The sequence below is a fragment of the Meleagris gallopavo genome, chromosome 4 (assembly GCF_000146605.3).
Source record: "Meleagris gallopavo isolate NT-WF06-2002-E0010 breed Aviagen turkey brand Nicholas breeding stock chromosome 4, Turkey_5.1, whole genome shotgun sequence".
In the NCBI taxonomy this organism is placed as follows: domain Eukaryota; kingdom Metazoa; phylum Chordata; class Aves; order Galliformes; family Phasianidae; genus Meleagris; species Meleagris gallopavo.
In genome coordinates, this window is record NC_015014.2 from 28490758 (window position 1) to 28518541 (window position 27784).

General features: G+C 39.8%; 1 protein-coding gene across 2 annotated transcripts in view; it reads left to right on the forward strand.

Moving 5' to 3' along the window:
* The first annotated feature begins 1354 nt into the window (after window positions 1-1354).
* The window catches only part of DKK2 (dickkopf WNT signaling pathway inhibitor 2), a 40678-nt gene continuing 14248 nt past the window's right edge, over window positions 1355-27784 (forward strand). Inside the window, exon 1 of one of the 2 annotated variants that reach the window (XM_010709803.3) lies at window positions 1355-2330. In XM_010709803.3, coding sequence (XP_010708105.1) covers window positions 2073-2330 — 258 coding nt within the window. In that variant the 5' untranslated portion in view covers window positions 1355-2072. The remainder of the gene's footprint in view (window positions 2331-27784) is intronic. The other variant, XM_010709802.3, reaches the window with a different exon arrangement.

Genomic DNA, 27784 nt, shown 5'->3' on the forward strand with positions numbered 1-27784 from the left:
AGTTTGGGTATCTGTCTTTGAATGTCTGAAAAGCTTTGAGCTTTCTTCCTCACTGTCTTCACATTTCTTAAGGATCTGAATTTACGGGGATTCTCTTATTTACTTCAAGGAAGTTTGAATGCAACTTGCTTCTTATATTTATTATGTAATTTTAATACGTTCCTAATAGATATTTAATTCAGACGCTTACGGTCTTCTGGCCCTTTTACATGCTACGTGCCTCCCTTCAGTACCACACATGTCCATGTATTTCAAGAAGAGCTGGATGATACTTGCATGAGGTCATCGTATTGTGTTTCTTATTGTCATGGATTCTCGTTGTATGTCTCATCAGCTTATTTTACCTTCTTTGTAATCCTCCCTTATCCAAGGCGACTTTGGTGGTCAGTGCTCCATTGCTGACTTATAAATTTCTGTTGCTTCCTCTTTTAAAAAAAAAAAAAAAAGCACAGGTGGATTTTTTTTTTTAATTTTTTTTTTGTAAAGATGTGATATATCACAGCCAAAGCACAGATACAACATGTGGTCTTACAGCACCCAGTGAAGCAAAACCTGCAGGTGTTATATGAATTTGGTACCATATATAAAGCGGGGCAGATTAGCACTAAGCCTCTGTTGTGACTTATATGGAGAACATGATGAAGAGATATGAATTGTAACTTGTGTTATTCCCAGCAAGAACACAAAATGTGACTATGTCAGCCAGTGATAATAGGAAGAGGAAATTCAGGATTGACTTCTTATTAGAAATCAGGGAGCTGTCACTGGTTTATATTTCCCCATCTCAGCTTGGGCCTGTGTGAACAGGTGGGTGAGCAACTTACTCCCTTGTGTGAGGCTACCCATGCACATAGGCACATAGACTGCTCATACATGTCCAAGTTGCCTATTTCTCTGTGCTTTTACAGATTTGTATGTGTGTTGATTGCTGTCAGCTTCTAAGAAAATTGGCTGCCAGAGCCTTTCCTGCCATTCTGCTAGCTGCTTGCACTGGCTTTGGGGCTTGAGAGGGGTGAGGGTTTGGTGGCAAAAGTCAAGTCTAAAGCAATCAGAAAGGACTGGCTTTTATCACTGTCTTGTGAGATTGCAAACTGCTTTCTGGTCTTCTTGAAACATTTCCTTCCAAATGTCATCAGGAGTTACTTATTTTACTTAGTTTGTCATTCCTTACCCCTTACATGAAACTGAGTAAAAAAAAAAAATTGAAATGAATTATTGAAATGAAATTAAAATGAAATTTTAAGTCTGAAATTTTAACGCGCTTGGCACAAGCAGGCTGCCTTGTGGATCCCAGGAAGGGCAAAGCAGCAGTAAGAGCCAGTGAGCAGCTGCTGGATTTCCCTGTGAGTGCAAGGGGATCGCCAGGCAGCCTGAGTGCCCAAAAGCCTCTGCCCCCAGCCTCATGACCCTGCCACGGGTGGGCTGGAGGAGCAGGAGGAGGAGGAGGAGGAAGAAGACGAGGAGGAGGAGACATTGTGCTTTCGCTCCCGCTGACTGCATGGGCTGGGGCAAAAGACAGAAAAAAGGAGGAGGGGAATAAAAAGTAAAGAGAAGGGGGAGAGAGAGAGAGTGAAAGAAAACGAAGCCCAGCTTCTGCCGGTGCTGCTTGGATTGGATCTGGTTTGAGTTTCCTCTCTGCTGGCTTATACAGCAGGAGAGGAGGAGTGGGGGAAGTAACTTGCTCGCCGCCCTTCCTCTGGAGCTGAACAAACGTGCTGGGGACTGTGCCGGCGGCAGCTGCCCGGCTGCGCTGTCTCGCAGCCTGTTGCTCTGAGTTACTAGAGAACTGCTTGGACTGCTCAAGAATCTGGAGGAAAAAGCCACCGCTTCACAGACCCGCTTAGTTGCTCAGTGCCTATAGACTTGACACTATTTTTGTTTTTGTTTTTCCTAGGGAATTCTTTTTTTTTATTACTTTTCTCCCGTCTCTCTCAGCTCCTTGAGTGTGTGGCATTGAAATCTGTTGCCTTATTAACACTGGGAGATATTTTTTCCAAACGTTTCCCCTTTTCCTTAAAAAGAAAAAAAATCAAAATCAAAAGAAAAAAGATAAGCCTTCTGGGGGAGGGGAGATGATCGTGCTGATGTGGAATAAGTGCTCCTGCTGTCTCCTCTTACTAGCCGCGGTCCTGATCGTGGAGAGCTCCCAGCTAGACAGCTCCAGCTCCAAGGTGAACTCCATCAAGTCCACCCTGATGGGGGAGGCTCCAACTCAGGCAACCAACAGATCTGCAGGTATCCACCAGGGACTGAAGCTTGCTAGCAGTAAGAAGGGGAAAATGCTAGAGCAGATAAGAAAACCTCCCAAGCACTATCACCGGCAAGGAGAGGTAGGACATTGCTTCATTGCTCAAGTGTCTGTCCGTCTGCGTGCTATATGCAAAGAATTGCTAGTCTCCCTCTCATGTTGCTTCCAAAGCTTTATTGTGTTGCATTAATTAACTTCTTCAGGGTTGTCTGGCACGAGATAATATTAAAATAAGTGTTAGGAACTGTGAGAGTAGTCATTGGAAGGTCTTAAACCTTTGATTTTTATCTGTAGGATCAATAACTGATGGAAGAAAGAGTAATCTAGTGAAAATCATCTTCAGTATCTCTTTGTCTGCCTACAGCTGGAAGTAAAGGAAGAAACTTCTTGTTAACTCTCTGTCACGGAGTTAACGAGATCAATCTACACCCGTGACAGGGGGGCGGTAGACCCCTGCCCTCCCCTTCCCAGCCCACAAAATGGGAAGGAAGGGAGGAAACAAAAAAAACAGGCGCCACCAATCTATGGAGGAAAACTTATTTTACTAATTATAATATCGGAATGCAAGATAACACAGTATAATATAATCTGATTGAAATTGAGACTAATAAATCAAATAAAACAGGAGGGAGAGAGAGAGTTCCCGATACCGATTCAAACCTGAAAAGCTTGGAACGGCCAGGAAAGCACCCTCCAGCACCCACTGCCAGGCAGTAAGAGACCGCCCCACCCGGAAGGGTCAGATCCCATGACTTCTGTAACGTATAGGGATAGGTGCCTGGAATTGGAGCATTAACACTTTAACTCCCAGTATACTACATGATGTATTGATGCGGAATACTGAGAGCCAAACCAAAACAAAAAAAAATATAAAACCATGACACTCTCACACAGTAAATGAGTAGAATTTTAAATAGATGAGGAAAATCTGGCGGCACAAGGTGAAAAGTTTCTAGTGGTGAAGCAAATTTGCTTCTAAAAATTTTACCTAGTAAGTTGATCTAAATTAATCTCTAATATCTTTCCCTGTGGTGAGAATGAACAGGCATTCTGTTCCGGCGGTATGGCTTAGGGCATGTTCATTTGCTTAATATGATAGAAAATAAATTCTAGGTTTCTTGTCCAGTATACACTCCATCGGTTGTGGAAGTTTTATTTAGTTATAACCAATTGGGATAGGTGGTGAGTTGCGGACTTGAATATGAAGTTTGAGTGTATGGAAAAATAAAAGATTATAGCAACTATATGGAAAAAAAGCAAAACCAAAATCAGACTTGGTTGTGAATTTTGCCATCTCTTTCCTTCTAAGCCTACCTGAAAATAGGAGAGCCTGATAGGAAACATTCTTTATTTCTGATAAACTAAAAAGCAGTATTTTAAGCTGTCAATCCTTATTGATCCTCTAGTTCTAGTATGAATGTTACTTACTTGTGGTGTTGAAGGAGTTAGACTTCTCCAGAAAACACAGTTTTTATACTATTGGTTATTATTAGTACCTCAAAATACAGCTGCTTTTCATAAACAACAAACAGTGTAGCAGCAAGAAAGCTGCCAGCATTCAGCACTAAAAAGGCAAAATACTCAGTGCCCGAAGGGTCTCTGTCTTGCCTACGTTCTCCTTAAAACAGCAGAGAAGCTGCAAATTTAAATGACCCACTGAATTTGTTACATTTCATATCAGCTTCCTAATAATTGAACGTTACCACTTGGTTCTGTGTGCAGGCATAATAATAATGATAATAGTTTTTGTTTTCAAACATGGTAAATTTGTTTTTAAACTACTCCGGGCTTTCTTTTCCCTAGCCACTCAATTGTTTTATAATTCACCCAGAATTTGGTTGCATTTCCTTACCTCTGAGCAAAGTTTAGTAACAGATGCTGTGCTCAAGTTTCATATTACTGAAGTACTGCACTCTTTCCTTGTGCAGATTGTAATAAATATCATGCAAAATCACCTTGAGGAAATACAGGAGCATGGTATGCTTTCTTTTACATTTGCCTTGTTTTTCTTTTGTTTGTGTTCACCAAAAGTCAGTACATAGGGTCATTTTCCCACTGAATGTTACCTGTCTCATGTGCTTCAGTGCAGGTCCTTGTGAGGCTATGCTGTGCAGCCCACTCACGATAGGTAATTTTGCCTTTTGGAGAAGTCTTGCCATCTTTCTTTGCATGCACCATCCTAATTTCTTGAGTGTATATTTATCGCATTGATGAGGATGATTGGGTGTAATTTACCTAGCTTCTGGAAAACAGGGTGCGCTGACCACAAGTTACATTTGCAAGGTTTTGCCAGTGTAAACATGAATTGTTTGCCATAGATTTCTAGCTACTGGCACAAACTCTCAGGGTATACTTCAAGCCAGAGAAAGCATTTTAAGTGTCTGTAATCCTGGAAGAGGTGGCACACACATTAAGATGTCCTGTACGTAGCACTTGCTGTGAGTTTACCTGAGGAAGCCTCTCTATGCTCTTTTTCCTCAAGCAACTCCCTGAGGATTGGTGGCTGTGGCTTCTCAGGGAGTGAAGCCTCACCTCCTGTCAGGCTGTTGATCATGATTCCTTTCTCTCTACCTGGGACTGTCCCTGGGAGCCGTGTGCTCTCACACTGCTGTACATCACGAAAACGACTCAGATTTACTGGCAGTAATTGGAGGTATTATTTCCGATCCTCCACTCTGAGGCAAAACAATTAACATAGAATTGCTGTAGAAGGAAAAAAAAAAAGTTACTTTGCTACAAGACTTTATTGTTGGTTGCTTCTAGTTGCCGGATTGGTAAGCCGCTGCATTCTTTACAGTGGTGTGACACATGGTTTCAACCAGGACATGACATTGTAATAATTGCTGTAAATTACTCTTTTATTAGATTAGTTATTGATTTGTTTAGGTTATGGGACTTTGCATTGAAATTTTCTGTGCCATTTGCCAAAAGAATAGAGATGTGTATGCCTTTTTTTCTAAAACAATCCTTTGTATTAATGGAATTTATAATACGTTGAAAATGGAAGTACCTTTCATATTTTGGTAATGTGAATTGAGTCATTTGTATAAATAGGAAATAATTTTATTAAGGAGTAGGGTTATGAATCTTAAATTAATAGATTTTGCAAGGGCTGCTGTGACAGCTCTGAGGTGTGCAGTAACCTATCTGCTGATACCTGCAGTGGAAATCAGAGGACTGTCACCAAAACCACTAGGAGCTCCAACAGCCAGCATCTTATTTGGTAGACCAACAGGCTTGCAGAAGGTTTCTTTAATACATTAATTCTTGGGACTAGGAGCAACTTGGGAGTCTTTTAATCAGCTATAAATCAACGGATACAATAGTTCATGGCTTATCTGGAGTCTTGATGTATTTCAGCTGGTGGTTACAGTACATCTACCCAGAAAAGAAAGATCCTGTGCTTCGTTGTCAGGCAAAGTTCCAGTTCAAACTAAAGAAATTACTTTGTGTGAACAAAGTAAGCTGATTTGGCTTGCTAGAGAGACTGGCAGGTCAAGCGCGGATCTTACCATGACTTGTCTTTTTATGTCTTTCTGAGGAATATTATTTATTTTCTGTTCTCATTCCCTTTATTGCCTTGGATCAGTAGAGAATGAGGAGTACTGATATGCTAAATTAGTGAGACTTCACTGTCATTGCAATTCTTCATTTTTATTTCCGTTTTCTCCTTTCTGCAGACTGTTAATGTTTTCCCATTTTCACAGAAAATCACAAGGTGTCTACAGCATGTGCACAAGAGAAAAGAATGCTCAGAAATTGTAGTGTGCGGTGCATGTGAGATTGTTACTTTTCAGAGGGCTCAGTTCTTTATGCTGTCTGCCACCAGTTTCCTTTCACAACTTGATTTAGAGGAATGACTTTTGGGAGCAGCCAACATTTTGGTAGTTAGCCTCTTCTAGAAAGTTGTCATGGATATATTGGATACATCATCTCTCTCAATAAATAAAATGCAGTGAATAGAGCCATAAATAAAAGAGGCCGGATTGGCAGTGTTACTTTTTCTGCATGTTAGATACAGTTTTCACTGCATTAGTAGGGAAAGCTCTACTGTGTCGTCATTCTGCTACAGTGACACCACCTGAAAGGGAAATGCCTGTATATCATAATTAGGATTGCAAGTCATAACTGTTCGTAGATTTCTTTATGGTGGCACTGTAGTAATTTCAGTTCACCACATTTGAGATTTCCTCCCTCCAGGTTGTGTTCCCTCTCTCCTCTTCCCTAGATCAGCACTGTTTCCTCCTCCAGCACAGTGATGTGGTAGGCTGAGAGCTACCGAGCTCCATTTCCAGCCATTTCCCTTCTTCAACCTGTAGGTTCCATGACCTTCTACCTTTCCCAAGCCCTGGCTGAAAGCCATTCTTGCATTACTCTTCCAAATAGGTTGCATCTCCCATTTCCCCCATCACTACATAGCTTGTTGGGTTTGTGCCTCCTACCAGGACGGGCCCTCCCACATCCCCACAGCGGGAGCAGCAGCAGTGAGGGAAGAAGTAGGACAGCCAGGAAAGGAGATGGGTATGTCTGCAGGGTGGGTGAGAGAGGATGAGGTTTGGAACAGAGAAAAGGGAGAGAAAAGCTGGAACAAGTTATAACATTACAGAGGCATGATGGACAGATACCAGCGAAGTCTTTGTGTTTCAGATGTGCTTGGCTTAATTTGATTTTATTTTTTTTACTCTTGTGTTAAGAGGCTTAAGCCTACAGAGACCAAAGCATAAAGGCATTAATCAAAATGGCTGCACTGACATTGACCTCATCTCTATCAGCACGTGGACATGCATGCACTTCTTAAACAGGATGTAGTTACCCACAAGGACTTGCTAGAAAATGTTTGGATGGTGCTTTGTAGCAAGTAAAACAGCATGAAATTTAGTAATTGACTTCAGTGCCCTGAGAACGTTACAAAAGAATGTATCAAAGACACCAAAAAGGCAACCACAATATCTTGAATAGCTAGCAACCAAGACAGTATGAATTATTTCTCCATTGAATTAAAATAAATTGATTACAATACCTAGAAGTTACATCCAGCAATAGTCCAAAAATGAAAAAGAAAAAGAAAAAATAACCAGGAAAAAAACCCAAACCAAAAAAGCACAGGATTGCTAAATCTGCAGAGGTCACTAGAGAATGTATTCTTTGCTCTTCTTTGTGGAATCTGGGAAACACTGGCTTACTGGCAGCAGTCTTGCTAAATAGTTGAGTGGCTTGTCTCTTGATTGCAAAAATGGGATGTGGAGTATTAGCTCCTTCCTGGGTAATGCTTTGGTGCCTACTTTAATTTGTTATTATTATTTGACGTCTTAATACAGAGCAAAAGCACCTATAAAGTGGCTTCTCTAGCACTACTTCCTACTAATGTTGCAGTAGCACCTAGAAAATGTCTTGGGTTCTGATGCAGTGCCTGGTGTGCAAATACTTAGGGAAATTTAGTTTCTGTCTGGAAAGTCTGTCAAAGTCTGAGGACAACAGAAAAGATGATGAAGCTTGATTTCATTCTTCCCTCAGAAAAATGACTCTGATTAGCACACTGTTTGATTAACTGATGCTTTGCAGATGCCAGTATAGCACAAGCTTAATTTTGTCTTTAATTATCTCAATACTGGCTGTGTCTTGCAAGCACTTTGTATCTCATGGCTTCTCAGCTGAGTCTTATCCTTCCACAGTTGTACAAGTGCATCACTCTGGAAATGCTGTTCTGGAAAAATTTAACTCCACAAAGGAGTCCCATGAAGTTCCTGCTTCTGTTTGTTTGCGTGGCTCTCCACTTCTGTAGTTCTTGTTAGACTATATCCAAAAAAACCCTTTATACACGTAGAAATTTTGGTTTGTGGAGCACCTTCAAAGCAGAGACCTTTCCTTCCCACCTGGGCTGGAGGTTGCAGCCAGCAGCATGCCCCCCCTTGGCCTATCAGTGCATGGTGCCAACAGGGTCTGCATGGCAGCCACCAAATGTTGGTAACAGGTCCAAGAAGTCAAGGTTTGTGTGATGTTTTGGAATGAGGAAGAAAAGCAGGAGCTGCCTCCTTGCTTTGGCTCCACTGGTAAAGCTTCGTGTGCAGTTTGATTGTGCTTTGGATAACTGAGAGTTGACCCTTTGAAAATGCTTGTCTTTCAACTATGAATTACATTGCATTTCTGGTATCTCTAAGTTGAAACCAACTTCTATGAGATTCACGTCCATGGATGTGAATGGCCTATACAAAAGAAGGAAGAGCAGATTCATTTTATATATATATTTTTTTTTTAATGAACTTTGCTTGAAAAAGTATTTTAGAGAACGTCAGTACAATTCAGTACAATAATTCTTTTTTGATTGAATTACAAATTTACTTTCATAAAAAGCATCATGAAAAAAGCAATTTTCAAGTTGTAATGAAAATAGGTGAATATGTGGGATTTCCAAATTGCAGAATAGTCTGCTTTTGAAAGAGCTACAAAAAGTAGAGAGAGAAAGAACATGAAAGTATACATGTTGTTGTGCTAAATGTCAAAAGCACAGCAGTTTTCAAATGAAATAATTAGTTTTATTCATTAAAGCTAGTTTTCTCGCGATTGACTCTAAATCCATCTATGATTTATATACTTGTGTTTGCACAGAAACAAAACTTGATTTATGAAATGGATGGATAAACACACAGAAGGAATGTGGAGTTCACTCATTCAGCATGTATTTTATTCTTATTAAAAAAAAGAAACTGGGGCAATGTTACCAAAAAAGAAAAAAGAAAATTTAAGGGTGGTTTTTTTCCCCCCCTCAAAGTGCATAAGCACATGGTTCAGCCCCTTGGGACTTTCTTAAAGCTAAGCTTTGATATGATTGAATTTTCATATGCGCAGTAATGAATCTTGGAGACATGCATGTTGCACATATGCAGTGCAAATGGCACTGCTTTAGTGATTTTAGCAGTAAGCGAAGGTGGACTGCTCTGCACATGCTCGAGAATGAGGTGTTGCTTCACTATGCGAGCCCTCTGCCTCATTCTCTGTGCATCATGTAAGTGTGAACCAGGCTGTGCATGCCTCTAAAGGCGTACTCATCAGGCCAGGGAGCGAGAGGACAGGGCTCAGTTCTGTGCATTTTGGCAGCTCTCATGGAGGGAAGTAGAGACTTTCTGTCAGTGCGATCTCCTTCTGCAAGTCTTAAATGACGAAAATGGGACCTGTTAAAAAGAATTGCAAACAGAACATGCCTATGTTGCTATGTGGCAAATGTTTATTCTTGGAATCTCAACCGTAAGTAGAAAGATAGAAAATACTCTGAAAGTAATGCATCTCTTGAGGAAAAAAAACTCTTATTCTTTTTTCCCCCCTGCACAGAACAGAGTAGCTTTTGGATGTTCTTTATTGTGTGTTCCTACACAAAATGGTGAATCTCTTCAGGACAGCCTGTAGAGATGCTGAAGTTTGGTATTTTGGCGTAAGAGGGCTCTGAAAGGGGGGAGAGAGCAAATCATTCGTAAAGCCACTAATAGAAATGAAACTAGTGTAACTGATCTCTTTGGAGTTAATTGAGTTCATTTTCAGAAGTGTCAGAAAGATTTAATCTGTATCAAAAAAAGGTAGTGACAGATGTGCTGCCATCTTGTACTTACTCCTTTTGCTTTCATATTCTTTCATCCTCTCCTTTTAGTTTGGTGGAGTTTATTGTTGTTGGTTGGTTTTCTTCTCTCTCAGCAGAACTCTGTTGTTTTACAGAGGACACCATGGTACTCCAGGTGGCCAGTGTCAAGTATTCAAGTCAGTTCATAGATATCTAAGTCCTTTTCAATTGGAGCTAGGTTCCCATCTCACATAGCTTAGTGAGGTTGCTTCCTGAAGTTGCAAATAAAAGCAGCTTTTGAGGGCTTTCTAATGCTCCAAGTTCTAAGGAAGACTCCATCTGCCTGGATGGTTAGATTTTCTGGTGGGCAGCAGTGCCTTCTGTAATTTTCTTACCATGGGTCTGTTCATGTGAAGCATAACAAAGCAGTACTGTTGCTCATACCATGGAATCACAGAACAGCTTGGGTTGGAAAGGACCTTAAGGATCATCAAGTCCCAACTCCCCTACCACAGGCAGGGTATATGATCTCTGTTCATAGCAAGTTCTTACAGAGTGTGGATTTAAAGTAGGAAAACCTCTGTCCAACATGATGTAGAGCTGCAAGCAAAAGGTGGTGTTAGGGAACTTTGGGCTTGGCATGCATTTTATCTCCTCAATGTGTCTTCAGCAGCATCTGGGTTAAAAATGGCTGGTTCTGATGACCTAAGCTGGCAGGGCCAGCACAGACTTGCCTTTCTTGTTTGTTTCTTCTTTTTTGGGTTGACAGCAAAACAGCAGAGCCTTCCACCCTTCTGGTTTGTAGCGGACTTGCTTAAGACACCCTCTTGTTTTTTGTGATAGAAATAAAAGTTTATCCACTTCTCTATATTGGGGTGTTAGGTTGCACAGGATACAGAGACTGAGCTGTGAGCCACTTACGTCTCTTTGAGAGGAGGAGTGCGGGGTGGGAACTTTTCTTCCTTCTCATGTATTGTCTCCCTGTTGCTCTTCAGGAGGGAGGGAGGGGAAGAGGAGCTGTGAAATGACCATCCCCTCATTAGAGATGGGGAGAACAATTACATTCCTTACCAAAGAAGGAATTCCAGATTGTGATTTAATGTTTAACAGACAACATTCACACAGAGAGAGAGTGTACACTGAGTAATGTGAGGGGATAACAATAACAAAAGAAACAGGGAGGGAGAAAAAAGCTGGCTGTCATCTAACAGGGTACAGGGTGACTGTTTGGCAGACCAGCAAAGGTGGCACAGCTGGTATGTTTACTGATGATAAATTTGGCAGTGTTTCCAGAGATAAATACCATGGCATCATTATTGTTCTCTGTGTGGAGGGATCATCACATCAACAGCCTGTGATGATGGGACATGTCAAGTACACATGTAGACATCAGGTGTTTCACACTTTTGGCATAGTTTGAAAATTTTATCAGACTTTTAATTCTGAAATGTAAGATTTTCACCCTTTCAGGTAGCAATAATGATGCCATCTGACCTACCAAACCAACCATACTCTGCGATGTGTGAGCTAAACACTGCAGATTACTCAGTGAGGCTGAAGTTGTTCTTCCAGACCCTCTCAGTTCCTGTTACTCCCAATAAAACTAAATTTGCAGTGTATATTACTCATAATAAAGTATTTCAACCAGATCTTGGGGCAGGAAACTCTTGTGGGTCAGTGTTTGAGAATGGAAATACTGGAAGCTGTTGGAGGACTGGGGGAGATAGGAGGTTGCCATCCATTCTCTATACCTTCTCCTCTATACCTTCCCTTTTAGGGACAATGAAGAAAAACATCTATCCAAGGGTAGGCCAACAAGTCTGTATTTTGGTGGAGAGGCTATACTGCTTAACAGCTTAAAATGTTTTTGCAGTTGTTTGAATAAATACAGGGTTTTTTAAATGCTCTTCAGGAATGCTTTTAAACTTCTGTGCTTAGTTTTGTCCCCATTGCTATCTTCCAGACACCCCATTCCTCACTGAGGAAATGGTTTTTTAACAACAGGAATCCTCTGGAAATTACTTTCCGAGGGGGTCCTCGCCACAGCAGCTGCAAAACATTGCAACTGAACTTTAGTCTCAGTTGTTTTTTACTGCTAAAAGGATAAGTGACCAAGTGAATACTACTATTATAGCTCTGAGAGTATTTACTAAGTATCAAATTGTAGTGTGTGGTGTTGTCTAACCAGAAGATTAAGCTTTTCTCTGTGAAGATAAATTTCTCTCAGACTTTGTACCAGTGCTTAAGTTAAAATAGACTGAGACAGTCTTGCAGATCCCAAAATGTCCTGTGGTCAGGCCAACTTGGGGATTTCTTCCTTTTGAGACCTCAACTTGGAGCTTGGACAGCAGGAGCAGTGCAGGCAGCTGAAAAGAGAATTCGCGGCTTGGAAGTCTTACTGCATGCCAATCCACTCCCCACTGTGTAAACGAGCTTCCAGGGGGCGTTTTCTGAGTGAGCTGTCTTTGAGCAGCAGCATGGCTTTAGCATAGTTCAGGTTATGTTAACTGGCATTTTTGGCACAATTTTCCAAGTAAGGAACACGGAGTCCAGGGACCCAAAAGAAGGATGCAGCAAAACCTTGAGATGATGCAAGCTGCTGCCTTGCATCTTTGAGCAAGATTTGCTGCCTGGTCAGGAGCTGCAGGTTTGCTCGCCTTCCCCACGGCCTCTCTGCTCCCACACTGGAGCCAGGAGAAGAAATAAGAAAGACTCTGTCCCTTTATTTCTCTAGGGAAGTGACTAGAATATGTGACAAATAGGAAGTTCTAATTTTCTGTATGGTATAAACACGTAAAATGTGCAAAGTGGTGCAAAATTTTTATAAGGGTCTCATATGCAGGAATTTCCAGCTTTATTTACCTATTTGTTTATCTGTATGCATCTTGGTGTAAGCATTGACTAAACAGCAGGGGTAGACAGATCATAAGCTGAAAGGCAACACTGTTATGGTTAGTGAATGTGTAAAAATTTTTTTATCTTTGGATGTCATTCAAAGTGTAGGAGGATTGACTGGCTGGAGTGCTGAAGAAAGGATAGGCTGCTTGAAAGAATGAGTTTGAAAGTCCAAGTTTCATGATTAGCTTTTCCTAACTTTCCCTCCTGATTTTGCCAAACTGAGGAGCATGTATTTGACCCAGTGCTTAGATTTAATAAAGCTATCCAGACTTTGGATGGCTTCATGAAAAAATACTTGTAGAATTTTTAAAGACCTTAATGCACAGAGACACTTGATAGGCAGATGTTCATTTGAAATACAAGTGGTGATTTCTATTACCAGTGCACTTCAATGAACTCAGGTTACAGAGAGTTTAAATCCCAGAGTGCAAACTAGAGACACCCCTAGTACCTGAGAGAGCAGATTTTTTAATGAGCTTCATGGGTCAAGTTCTCTCCTAGCTCAGACCTTAATGTCACTGCTGTAGGTTTGGGTTTACTTCTGTTTATTGCAATCACAAGGACAGTGCTTTTTCTTAAACACTGTGCTGTTAAGTTTATCCTTGCAGGATAGATAAGAGAGCCTTTATTACAGGCACACATGTGCATCACAGGTGTGAAGGGAACTCTTAAACTGTTTATGAGCACACAAAGCCCCATGAACAAAGAGGGCAGAAAAGAATGTTGTCATTTTAAGGAAAAATATGTTTTAAGGCCCCGTTAAAAATAAAGCCAAAAAGGAATAGCAAATAGACTGCAGATTGTCTGTGGAACAGAAATTAGCACTCCAAATATCTTTCATTTTTCATAAACAGGCTTGTATCACAGACAGGACAGACTAGCCAAGGTACCATTCAACGCTGGAGGGGGTGTCTTCTTTCAGGTGCTTATCTCAGTGAGGTACTCACAAAATCTTCCTCTTATAGAACTGGATCAACAGTAGGATAATACAGTTTTAGCTTTGTTTTAAAGGTTTGGGATAAATAGAAGCCAGCATATTCATTGTATAAGCAGATATGAGAGTGATGTAAGAGTTCCAGGAGTGCAATTGTCATTGGCCTTGCTGGGATTTACACTGTTTCTCACACATAATGCCGTGGCCGATTTTACAGCTGAAAGGTCAACGGAAGGGTCAAGGATGGGAAAAGCAAATCTAAACTGTTTATCATCTGTAACAGCTATGTGATGGTACCTCCAATTATTCAGGAATAGCTTTCAGGTCCACTGTGGGGAAGTTCCACAGTGGGGACTGTTCAGTAATCAAAGCAATGATGTAATTCACTTCTGTCCAGCACTGCTTCCCAGCAGATGCACCAAAAAAATGTGGCCACAGGAACAAGCTCACACTGCCCAGAAATGCCACGCAAATGCTCCAGCCTTTGTAAAATGTGCTGTCATTGTCTGTCTTAGCCAATTGGTGAACCATACTTCTGTGGAAAGCCATCTCAGAGGTTAGCTCTTAGTTTATAAATAGGGTGAATTTCAAGGGGATTTGTGTACTGAACTCCACTGACTGTTTTTGAGGGAATTATTTTGTATATACCTCTAGGGAGTGGAGTCATGGCCTTTCCAGACAGGAGAGAAATTCAGCTCAGAGGAAATGGTTAGGCTGAGACTCCCTGACTGCAAAGTGTACTCGTGGAGAAGCTCTGTCTGTCATCGCCTATGTACAATAATCAGAATTTGGAATGCTTTGTTGTAAACATTACTAAGTTTAATTAATTACACTTAACTTAAAAAGGTAAGTGTATGTTTTCTCCTCAACAATGAAATAATGATATGAAAGATGAGTGGCATATGTCTATCTAATGTACTAGACACTGTTCATCTGGCAATTCTCTAGAGATTTCTGTCTCCGTGTAGAATAACACTTTTCTGAAAACAGTGTAATTTGGCTTTGGTGTAAAACTGGTCGAGGATGCAAAGATGTTGCAAGCAGAGCTGTAGAGTTTCTCCTTAATGAGCCTCTTCCTGACCCACCCTATGTAAAGCAGTTGACACATCATGTGTTGTGCAGCTGGGATGGCTACCCTGGTGCATGCATCTGACACAGGAACGTATTGACTTCGGCCTTTTGGAGGCACCGGACTCATGCTGTTCTGCAGAGATGTGCCTCACACATTTCCCAGATACCGTGTATGTCGTGGTGGGTAGGAGCAAAAGCTGAAGTGGAATTCACTAATTCAGATTTAGATGATTCTGTGAAAACAGATTGCACAACTGACACTGACACTTGGTTTCTGGATTTGATTTCCTCTCTTTCCCTGGTTCAACCTCCAGTGCTCCTTCTGGTTGTATTTCCGGCTGTATTGTATTCTCTACTGGTCAGTACTTGGTCTCAGTTTCTGTATATTGTTTTGCTTCTGAAATTTATTTTTTTCCCCTGTCATACAAGTCTTTTGAGATGCAGCACTTAAATTTGAGGTTTTACCCCTCAACTGAAGGAAGACGAGCTTGTAGGAGAGCTGAATGAAGGTGGTGGTGGTGGTCAGAATTTCCCTGGGGACAATCCATGCTGCTGAAGTGGCATAAGTGTACAGGACCAGCCCTGAGGGTGACTTGCAGTGCTGTTGGTCATACGACACGTGTCTGTGTTACCACAGGACAGGGAGCTCAGATGCTCCTGGGACTGCTGGTTTCACTGGAAGTCTGTGCTTGTAGGCTGGGAAAACTTAGTAAAGTTTTGCATTGCTTTTACTTTTGATCCCCTCCTATCCAGAATGACCACAGTGGCAGGAAATTAACATAAATTGTAGCTGCGAGAAGACATTTTGTGAACATTTGCTTCTTCTAAAGTTGATTTTCACAGTATGTTCCACCTGAATATTTTCCAGAAGAAACCTCAAATACTCTACTGTCCTGCTAACATGTGTGAGGCTGAGGCTCCCCTCTTCCTTCCCGACTGCCTCCTAAAATGCTCTCTTATTACTGAGCCTTAATCTTATTTGTAAAGATAACATGAAGGTTAATGTTTCAAAAGAGCTCTCTTACTAGGCTAATGACAGATCTAACTCAAATGATGCTCTTTCTGGCAAGCAGTTTGCCACTGCTCTTCTAATACATGTGTGAACAGAGCTCCAGCTTAAGTAGAAAAGCTTTAAAGAAACTGAATTGCCAAGGGATAGCCCCTTTCACAACAGAGTAAAATATCTAATAGGAAATAAGGGTACAGAGAAAAAAAACAAAAAAACAAGCAGATCTAAATAGCCAGTTTTTGCGATGCAGGGAGGATGTAAGTGGAATTTCATACAAATCATTGGAGGCTGATGCTGTTCAACATATTGGAAATTTATCTGGAAAACAGAATTAGTGAGCCACATAAGTTTTTAATGAAATGTATCCAGAACAATAAGAACTGAAATGGACCACAAAGAGTTGCAGTAAAATTCAGTATGCTGAGCATCTGGGAAATAAAACCACGGGTAAAATTCCCTTTCTGTAGGTATAGAGCAATATGTATGAATAACGTGACAATAGTTAGGCACACATAGTGATAACTTCTTAAGTAGAGTCACTGTAGCTATCACAAAGCAGCAGCAAAGGGAGACAGGAAAAGAAAAAAAAAAAAATCCAAGCAGAATATCAGGAACTGAGAACAAAAAAGGTGATTTTATACTACTTTTAAGTTAAACATATTGCTCATCTTGAGTAGCTGTGCATTTTTGTAAAAAGGGTATAAAGAAGACAGGATTGGAAGGGGGAGGGAAGATGTGGGAGTGATCAGAGCAGAACTGCTTTGACACAGAAGAAATCAAATGGAACGCATCACACAGCTTGGGAAAGAGATTCCCATGGGAGAAGAGGAGTGGTATAGAAAAGGTGAGTGGGGAGCAATCCCTCATTCTTCTCCTAAAAGAACCAAGAGCAGACAGTGTGCAATTATCAGACAGCCTGAACTACTATTTCACATGATACGGCTCATTGCCCCATGATGCTGTGGGACCCGTATGTTACTGTTCAAACAGAAATGAGACAAATGCAGGGAAGAGAAATTGCACTGGTAGGTACTAAACACAGTGGCAAATTATCAGGAATTTATTATCAACATCATAAATCACTATCATCAATTCATATCTTATCAGTGTCATAAATAATGCAGCTTGTTACCCAGTTAATCAAGTAGCATAAGCATATGTGGTTTGATGTAAGCATTCATGTTGCCTCGTTTATCTCGTTTATCTATGCATACATAGATATTAGCTGGGAAAATACTGTGCTGAGCTTGAGAGTCCAGGACAGTGCCCATTGAAATCAGTGTGAATAATCCCATGGACTTCAGAGTGGGTTTTTCATTCAGGGAGACTTCTGGACTACATATTAAATATTCCAGTGAGATCACTGCAGTGAATGGAAAACATGACTGTAATGAAAAGGAAATGGAAAAAAAAAGAAGAAATAGACAAAGAGGCTTAGGACAGATTTACAAAGTATGTAGCACACATAAGTGGGGGTAAACTTTTCAAACAATTTTGCTACTATTTGGTCAGCTGAGGGAAGTAAACATTTTCAAAAAGGGTTCTGATTTTCATGCCATTTACCACTTGGAATGAAGGTTTCAGGTTGGGAATGGCTTTCCTTAGTTACTTCCTGAAGTACTTTTTTGCTTGTGATTAAATACTTTCCTCTTAAATTATCATTATAGGTAGGTCTGAGTATCTTCACAGTTTATAGAAACTTCTTAAATACATCTTGTAATTTTGTGGGGATGTTTGAAGACAGGGATCTCCTCCACATCAGGGAAAAGTGGGAATTCACATAGCCTGAAAATACTATTTTCTCTGCCATTCCCCCCAGATTCAGTCTCCTGTTACAAGCTTCAGTTTAATGAATTGTTAGTATTAAAAACAAAACAAACAACAGCAACAAAAATGCACCAGAAAACTCTTTTGATCTCCTCTTCCAGCTGCAAGCTCCCAACCAGTCAAGAGCCATGGTTAATACATGTGTTTAAAATACTTGCTTCTTCAAACACATTTCCCACCACCCACACTTAATAAGTAGACTGGCAGAGTCACTGCCTCTCTGCTGTGCTTGAGAGCAAGATGTGATGTCCTGTGACTCATGATTGACATAATGGGTCCTTTAACGTTTGTGGCACAGATGGTGCGTGTATTCAGATAGCTGCAACCAAGTCCAGTCTGCTCCCTTCTTTAAAGCTGAGTTAGAAGGAACTTGCTATCCTGAGTTTGGCTGCTTGTTAAAATCTCAGATTTTAACACCCTCTTTTTTTGGCTTTTGAAAATCTGCCCACTTACCTAGCCGTCATAGGTATCTAGAAAACAATATTTATGAGGAGCACCTGAAGGAACTGGGGCTAAGGAGAGACCCCGTTGATCCCTTCAACTACCTGAAAAGAGGTTGCAGTGAGGTGGATGTTGGTCTCTTCTCTCGGGTAACCAGGGATAGCACACGAGGCAGTGGACTCACATTGCTCCTGGGAAAGTTTAGATTGGATGTTAGGAATATTTTCTTCATGGAAAGGGTTTGGAACAGGCTGCCGGCGGAGGTGGCAGAGTCCCCCCATCCCTGAAGGCATTTATGAGATATGTGAATGTAGTGTTTAGAGATATGTTTTAGTAGTGGACTTGTAGTGTTATGTGGATGGTTGGATTTGATGATCGAGTCTTTTCCATCTGAACTGATTCACTGTTCTAGTCCATTGTCTGCGTCACTTCTCAAGTCAAGCATTTTCAAAAATAAATCTAAACCTCTACATTTTTCCTTCAGGACAGTGGTATCATGCTTTTGTAAGATGATATATTTAAAACAAAGAATTGTTGTTAAACAATTGAATGCGTGGGCTGATATCGCACAAAGAAATTCAAGGAAAAAGTTGTATTAGTACTGAGCATCTGATAACGATTATCTCCTCTATTTGTGAGTATTGATGGACTCACAAATAGAGAAGTTTCCATGTCCCCTCTACCTGGTGCAATGTCAGCAACCCAAAGCAATACAGATGTGAATAACTTCATAATAAAAACAATGGTTTGCTACTTGCGTCTTGTCACCACAGCATTGCTATTGCTGCTGGAAATGCACTGGTGAGAGTAACACAGATTTGGAGTTTTGGAGATTGTTTTGTATCTGCAGTAGCATTTCTTTGCTTAAGAAGAAAAAGGATGTTCACAGATTTTATATGCCACCTGAATTTCCCCAGTGTGTGGAAATGCTCTTTTCTGAAATACATACATACTTTCAGGAACTCAAAACGTTTGGAAGATGATGACTTAGATGACAATTTACGTAATTTACAGAGTGTTTTCAGGGAGGAAGGACATGGATGAAATTAATACAGAATGTTATTCGTCAAAGAACCCAGTAGGAAGCACAGTGGTTGAAAATGATATTGTTAAATACACAGTAGTTTTCCTAAACTTGCCTTGAAAATAATTATTTTTAGAGGTACATATCTAACACATCTAGTTTCGGAACTCTAACCTTTAAAAAAAAATATTCTGGTTCCAGTGTTGCTGGAAGCTTCAGAACTCGAGTGAGTGCATTTAATTGTTAAGTAGAAACAGAAAAAAAATGTAATGGAAACAGCAAGATTTCATTGAGACTGCTCCACTTCCCTATAAAAATTCTTGGGATAAAAAGCTTTTTTATTTCTAATCCCAACAACAATAAAAAAGTGCTGTATTCACAATTTTTTTTTTTTTTTTTACCGATTCTAAGAAACTTTCTCCTTCATTGCGATTTATTGTAGCTAGGAGAAATATTAGCTTTGGGAACCTATATTTGTGCTTTTATTAGCAGGTTGTTGTTGGATTCATCCATCTCAGCTTTTGTCATTGGAGTGTTTAGTTCTTCCTCATCTATCTCTTTGCAGTGTAGCAGTTTGTTTCTGCAAACTCCTTAGCATATAGGAATCTGAGTTCCCAGGACTCCAAATTAGACTGGAGGCTCAATTTATCTGACAGGCTTTTGAAGCTGGGGTTGTGATTCCCAGTTCATTTTGATATGTATCAACCATTTAACCTCCCGTCTCTACTTGCTGACAAGGTGCTTTTAAGACAGCAGAAGTCAGTCAGCCATCAGATCAGAAGCATGTGGTGCCCCTCGAGCAAATGTTTTCCACCAACGTTTTGAAGAGAAAAAAATCTAAATAAATAACCTACAAGGTTGAAAAGGGCCTATTTGCCAAACATTGGTAAAGTAATTCCACAGTAAAAATAAATGTTCGGCAAAGTGATCTTTCATTTGAAAATTGGATCCAGATTTTACAAACTGAGAGGGGTGAACGACTGTGTCAAATGTAGGGCAATGCAGTTTGTCTACAAAGTGTGTTGCCATGAAGCACTCGTGTTCTGCTTATGCAGAAGTGCAATCTGGCAAAAGTAATGAGTTTATCAGCAAACTGTTGACATCACAGTACCGTGAACTCCATCCCTCATGTAATATGTATATTCCTGTATATGTACCCTTCCCCAGCTAGTTCAGAATGATGCAGTTTATGAGAGATGTATTTGGCAACGTATGGTTTTGAAAATGAAGATTTCTGTTCTTTGAAGAAAGATGGCAGAGACATTATCCACTGAAGGTAACAAAAGCTGAGCACCAAATGAGACTCATGAAAATCAAGCATTTAGTCCCTGCACCAAAAAAAAGTCAGTATTCATTCTTATTACTGTAAAAACATAGCAACTTTTTCTATATGCCTTTAGAAGAGTAGTTTGATGTTTGGAGTGATTCTGAATTAAGTTTCTTGAAAAATGCCTTCAATCAACTTCTGTTTGTCATTTTTAAAAGTTTAAATTTAGTCATTTCACAAGATGAGTGTGAAGATGATTTCATCTGCTAGAGTTGAATCCTTCCCTAGGATAAAATTGTGAAATTTTGATGGTTCAGTCATCACCAGTAATAATAATTCTATGGCTGTCTTCTAGTTGAGAACTTTAATGGTGCTGCAGAAGCCCAAAGGGATTTCCATTACTGTATCTGGATGCAGGTTAGCTGGAGTCATCAGTGTGGGGAAATGCTTACTGTATTAAGAAAATTAAGAACTCTGCTGATTCTGAATAGATCCGATGAGAGGCATTTTAACATAATCTCTTACACCAATAACCTGATTTCAAGTAGAGAGACTAATTAAGACTGAGACTTCTTTTACAAACCCATTGTTCCTTAAAAACAAAACAAAAAGTTGTTATTCATCCTAAAAGCAAATTTTAAGGATAAAAAAATGTTGTTGTTAATGTGATGCCAAAAAGGGAATAAATGTATTTGCCTTCCTCTTCCTAACACTTCTGTCTTTTGCTATCTCTCCTGGGTCCACACTTAGTCCACAGACTAAGATTGTCCGGCTTCTGTAAGGCAGCTTCCCTGGTGTAGTGTCTTCAAAACAACAGGCACCTTGTCATTTTCTTATGGAATATTCTCTAAGAGAAAGGGGATTCTCTTTGCATTAAACCTTTGAGGAAAATCAGGTACAGTAAAGGAGTTCGCTGAGCACTGTTGAAAGAGGATGTGATTTCTGTAGAATTGAAGCTCATCGTGCTGCCTTCTGTTTTAAAGGAAAGTTAACTCAGGTGAGACCAAAGATGGCTAAATATGCATATGCTCCAGCCCCAAATTTGCTGAAATTAGTCCAAATTCAACTGACTTCAATGTGCAGGAACTGCTTTGACTTTGATTAAGGCATTCCAAAATAAATAACTGCAGTAATCATAATGTAACACTGCTGTTCTACATCTGCGCAAGAAATACAATATGACTACTTGGTGTAACTTGACATTTGTGGAAATCAGTGGGTGATTGCCAATTTCCAGAATCAGAAAATCTGGCCCTGCAAATAATTTTATCTTCCTTTAATTTCTGTTGTTCCCAAACTACAGTGTTGCAGACCAAACCTGCATAAACTATTTCCTCATGCAAGTGTGTATCTTGGCAGATGTGGTACAGAAAGTCAGGGATACCAGCCAGCCTTCAATAACTGCGTTTTGAAAGTTGTATGCCCCTGGAATGTGCCGCGCCAAATATATGTTGTCTCCTCAGCTTTGATGCCAAATTTTAAAGAATGGCTTTAAATGCTTGTTTAGCTCTTTCTCAGTGATGCTGTTGTGTTATTTCTGACTCAAAAGAATGCACTGGAAAATGCAGTGGTTGGTCATATGGAATTATTTGGAAGAAGTGCCTATTTGTCATGTTGTGTTGAGACCCACTGGGTAAACCTATTTGAGCAGTGTGACATAGTTGGTTTTCAACTAAATCAAGGAGATACGTATCGACACAGCTATTTTTGTGACACTGAGGGGGTATAAATAAGTGTAAAGGAACAGCTTTTTAATATTCTTTCAGGAGAATCTAAATCCCATATTTTCCATCAACATGAATGCGGTTCCATTTGAATGCTAAACCAGAAAGGTTTATAGTGCATATGGTACCTATTTGAATTTTTAAAATGTCTAATTTCTGCTGTGGAAATGGAGGCCAGGTTGAGTTATTTATTGTGGGATGCAGAAGGAAATTGTGACCTTTTGCAGGGACACGTTAGGATCCTTGTGCCATTCAGCCAGTTTTCTCCTGTCACACCTACTTAAATTTTCAAAAAGACACTTTAATGTATTGAGTGTGCTTTGGATCTTACTAGTTCCCGAGTGCTTATGACAGCTTTCAGAGATTGCTGGTGGCTCCCAGTAGATTGTAATTCTAGAAACAGGAGCCTGATGCTAAGCATCACCACCTGTTCCCCATTATTTTCCTTCAGAAGAAAACAATGCAAGGATAAGATTACATACTAATGGAACCCATTTTCACTAAATAGGTACATTTGGTCACATGTAATGTGGTGGCCCATAAAAGAAAAAAGAAAATAGTAAGCTCCTTTCAAAAGAGAGATACAAATAAAATTTAAATGAAGAGTTTCCTAACTACGTTAACCAAACCCAATTCTTATATGGCAAGTATGCCAATATCTGTTATGTAAGTATATACAGATTCCTTGTTGGAATAGCTGTGTTTTCAATTTGGTTTCCTAAAAGTCTTTGGACTTCATTCTTTGTAAATCCACTACAGAGCTAATTTTGAACCCTTCTGGCATTTACACTGGAGTCCCTATTCCTAGTCTGCTTAGGGCAACACAGGTCTAGTCTGAAACTGTTGAAAGAAATTGTAAGTACAAATGATGTTGCTATAATAATACTTGCAAATTATGTGTTCTTTGTGGCATTTTGTTGTTACTCATCATACAGCAGTGTGGTCCACCATGTTCTCTCTCCACTATATGCTCATATAGATTCAGAGAAGTGAAGACTTTAAAAAGCAAATCATCAGTTTAGCTGCATTCATGCTTTAGCATGTGCATACAGGATAGATGGTACGCTTTTTCAAGCACAAAGCTTGAAATCCTGAATGTGGTCGCATGATAGCCTGGCAGAACCTGTGACATCCCGATTTTCTAGAAGAAAGTGTTGGTTATGGATGTCAATCACTCTCTGAAGAGCACCCAAATCTCATTCTTAGCACTTTTTATTGTAGTTTTCCCTTTTGCTATTCTTGAGGCTTTTACAGAAAAGAAGATTCTTTATTTGTTTGTTAAAAGTTGTTTCTTGCTTGTGTTTTCTGGTGGTTCTCTTCTGAGAGTTTACGTCAACCTCTCAGTTGTAAACTCTTAGGTAATGTTTCGATTTAATGTTAAAAAGTGGTGGAGCTTTTGGAGGTAACATTTGTTGCTTGAAGTGTTGTTAGTTTCCGACTTTTGAAAACAAGATTCCCTTCCTCTCTTCAAATTTGGTGGTAAACGAAGAGTTGAAAGCAGGAGGCAAAGCAGTCCAGCATCTTTCTTAGCTGGGGTTTGACTACAGATCTGAACGTATTTTCTATCTTCCCATCAGGAGCCAGATATTCAGAGCCATAATTGAGGGAATGTGGGAGTTTTGGGCTAGAGTAAGTTTTGTGGCTGCATAGAGCAATCTAAATCTTTGCTGTAATTACATATGAAGAAAGACTCAGGATCAAAAAGCAGTGGGCTTTATTCTCTCAGATGTGTTTGTTCTACAAGTACTGAACTGAGATCTTAACTCTGAAATTTAAACAGGTTTTGCTCAGAACATGCAGAAAAGAGAGTTGATTTATGGAGTGCTGTACAGCTGCTATTTCTGAATGCAGTAATGGTTTTAAAAGTATTTTTAGAGTTGCAAACGTGTTTAATGACTTAAATATTTATAAGCTTGGTTAGCCTATAAAAGTAGGTTGTTTAAGCTTTGCAAGAGTTTTGTACTGGAAGTACAAAATTGACTTTTTGAAGGCACTGTCGGATCATGACTTTACTTTGGGTGCAGATGAGTACTGCTTTAGAAAAATCGACTCACATAGCGTCTGTGAACAAACAGACTAGTTGCTTGCATTTTTGTTTGTTTGTTTGTTACTTTTCCCAAATTGCTCTGATTTAGAAGTGAGTGTTTCCAACTAACCTGTAATCTACATAATAGTTTTGTGCTGCCGCATGTTTATGGTCTGCTCTTCAAATCTTAATTCAAGTGTTAAGTCTTCAGTGGGTGAAACCATTGAAGCAAACACATGAGATTACATACCACAGCAATAACTACAGACATTAGGAAGAGACTTGCAAGACCATGCCTTTTAGCCTTTGAGTTCCTAAATAAATTAGGACCTTTCTTCTGATTTTTGGCTTAGGAAAGACCCTTTGTTGGCCAGCCACAAAACTGCTCTTCTGCAGTTTTCTGCACCAGTGCGTTGGGGTTTTTTTTCCATAGATGATAATAGTAGCACTGGATTGCATGTCTAAAAGACAGCGCTCTCTCAGAGCAGGAGTCTGCACCCGAACAGCCAGTGCTGTACAAATAGCTTTGCTGTTATTCATGTAGCGTGCTAGTGAAAACAGTGATCTGGGAGAGTCATGAACAGAGTTCTGCCTAATGGAGCCTCATTAAAACAACAGTTTGCTGCTTTTCTTTTGAACTTTTCAAAAGCCTTTCTTGAGTTACACCCGATAAGAATGATAAGGGTACTACTGCACGTTCCTTGGCAAATCTGTAACATGCAGGCATTTTCCATTCAACTGAGTGTGTGTGTGTATTTACATGAAAGACAGGCTTAAGACAGACTCTCATTTCGAAATCATATGGACTTTGACTTGAAGACTTTAAGATAATTAACTTGAATCTTTTGGTATATGGTAAACAACTGTGGCTTAGCTCTGAGTAAAAAGAAGCTGGCAGTGAATAGAAACAAGGAAAGAAGGTCAGCAGAGGTTTGTGTAAGTAGCTCAAAGAGGCATCAGGGGATCTTTTCTCTCTAGTTTGCTCCTAGCATGCAGTCCCTTTTGGCCATTAGTCTAGAAACTGCTGGGTTTTCTTGGTATAATTGATTGTAGTACTGCTGCTAATGCTGACATTTATCAGTGTCTCCATTTGCACTTCATGGGGTTTTGTATCTAGATCTTGAAAATATAGAGGAGAAATATTGAGTTCAATGACTTTGAAGGCTTGTGCAGACAGACTTTGTTCTGTTTCTAAAGAAAAGTGGTCTAACTGCATTAGTGTTATTTTCTTCCTTTATTTCTCCAGATCTCATGATCAAGCATGGTTAATCTTGTCAATATCAACCGGGAGAAAATATGAAAATATTTGGAGAGGAATGTTTTGGAGAAGAGTGTTTATATTCTCTAAAATTTTTCTAGAAAAATGTCATAAAAGAAATGTAGTATTATTTGCATGTTCAGTTAGCAGTTTTACAGTACACAAAAGCCTAACTGATGATCAGTACTTGTATTGTAGGACTTACTGAGGGACTTCTCCCTGTGTCTACACTGATAACAGGAACTGCAATGCTCTTTTACAAATTCAATCTGTAGGCCTCAGCATGTTTGCATTGGTTTACTTGAAAAAGAGATCTCTTCTACTGAATAAACCCAGACAAACTTATTTAAATTATATGAAATCTTGGTAAGTACACTATGTACTATCTACAAGTTAGATTAAGTTTTAAGTAATTGGTAAATATCAATTCATATGTCGTATTGTTTTTAGCTCAGCTAGAACTTGACACCCTTAAATAACAATTTTGGTACATCATTTAAATTACCAGGAGATGTAATTATAGGACAAGGAGTATCTAATTTAGATTAGATACAAAGAAGAAATTCTTCTCCATGAGGCCATGGCCAGAGAGGCCAGAGAAGCTGTGGATGCACAATCCCTGGAGTCACTAAAGGCCAGGCTGGATGGCAGCATGATTTGGTAGGGGGCACCCAGCCCGTGGCAGAAGTTGGGACTAGATGGTCTTTAAGGTCCCTTCCAACCCAAACGATTCTATGAATTATAATGATGAAGATGTTTTTCCTTTAGGGACAAAGCATGTCTTTTCACAGTATGTATTTTAACTGTCAGCCCTTTAAGGCAGAGCACTGTCTTGTCGCTCAGCAACGTTCTGAAAATGTCATGTTTAAATGAGGTTCTGTTGATTAAAATGAGAATGGTGCACCAAAGGGACCAAGAGCAGGTTTTCAGGAATAAAACCAGAGCTTGCAATGCATTATGACTGTATGCATGCAAATTTGTAACGGCATAACTTCAGCAAGGCCCCAGATAGCCCAGGTGCTGGAAAGTGATTTACAGGAGAGTTCGGAGCAGCAGCTTCCCACTGCGGGAAATGGGATTCTGCAGCAGCCTTCCGTTCCCCTGGGACAAAGGGAGTTATTCCTGCCTTTGTTAGCTTAAGCATCTGCACTCCAAAGGAGAATTAGCACCTGTAAAGCAGGATGCCGTAGAAGCTGATAAATTTGTTGCCACTGTTACTACGAATAGCAATGAAAATACCATTTCAGTTTTTCTAGGGAGAGAACTTTCTACTCATTCTCATCTGGACAGGATTCAAAATGCTATGTTGCAGCAGCAACTGATTTAGAAGATGCTCTAACACTTTAACGGTGATGCTTTGTTATGTTAGAACTATGGGCTTGTTTTCCTTCTTGGGAAAATATCTAAAGCCGATAGGAATTGTTCCTGTTTCGGAACTGAGTGGTCTACATGAGAGGTTGCAATGTCTGAGTTTTGGTGGGATTTTTTTTTGTTCTTGTTTTCTTTTTCACGGAACTTGTAAACACTGAGATGAATTGAGAATCTTGCAGATATGGAGAGCTGCCTAGTGGGTTTTGCAACTCTTTCCTCAGAGGTGTGCAGTCAGCAGTGATGTAAGTGCAGGCTCAGAGGAAGAGGAGAGAAATCCTTGAGCCTGAGTGCACTTCAGAGCATAATTCCAGAACATGGTTCAAAGGGCACCTTGCCATGGAGATGTGTGGTCCCACCTGTACCATGTGCAATGCATTTTGTACAGCCCTGTCTCCTGAAGAACTTGAAGAGCAGGAAAATGAAAGGGAATTGCTTTACATAGAAAAATAGTTTGTAACTGAGAAAAGCCATCTAGCATTACTTCATTACTTTTTAGCAATGAAATACTTTTCATTCACATCAGTCTGGTCTGCTTTTCTGCCTTCTTGCAATGTAACAATAATCCATTGCTTAAGAGGTAAATCATGTTCTGTGTATAGTAAGCTATTGCAAATATTCGTTTTCTTACAGCAGAAACAAAAAAGAACATTGAGCATTTGAATAGCTTCATTGCTGCCAGATGAATAATCCTGGACCTAGTTATAAATATTTTTACCTATCAATTAAATCTTCCTCTTCCCTCTTCTTCATCTGGGATTGCATGCAAAATACAAGGAAAATAATAAATCATATCTCCTTTAAATCTATTAACACTAGCAAATAAAGTAAATGAGGAAATCTTCCTTTGTCACAGTCACATGGTCAACAGTTGCTTTCAGAGTAGAACTTAAGGAAAGCTGTGCTCTAAGAAATGTATGGCAGCTGTTGAATAGGCTGAGTATGTTCAACTGTAAAATATGCTCTAGGTATTCAATTTATTTATGTACAATATACTTCATGAGTGAGACCTGAAACTAGGAATATATTTTTTCATATTTGACTGGGTGGTTGTCCTGGTCTGTACTTGTACCCCATGTAAAGAGGATAATTGTCAAAGGTACAGAGTCACTTATATTTGGTGCATCTGAAAGGAAGAGT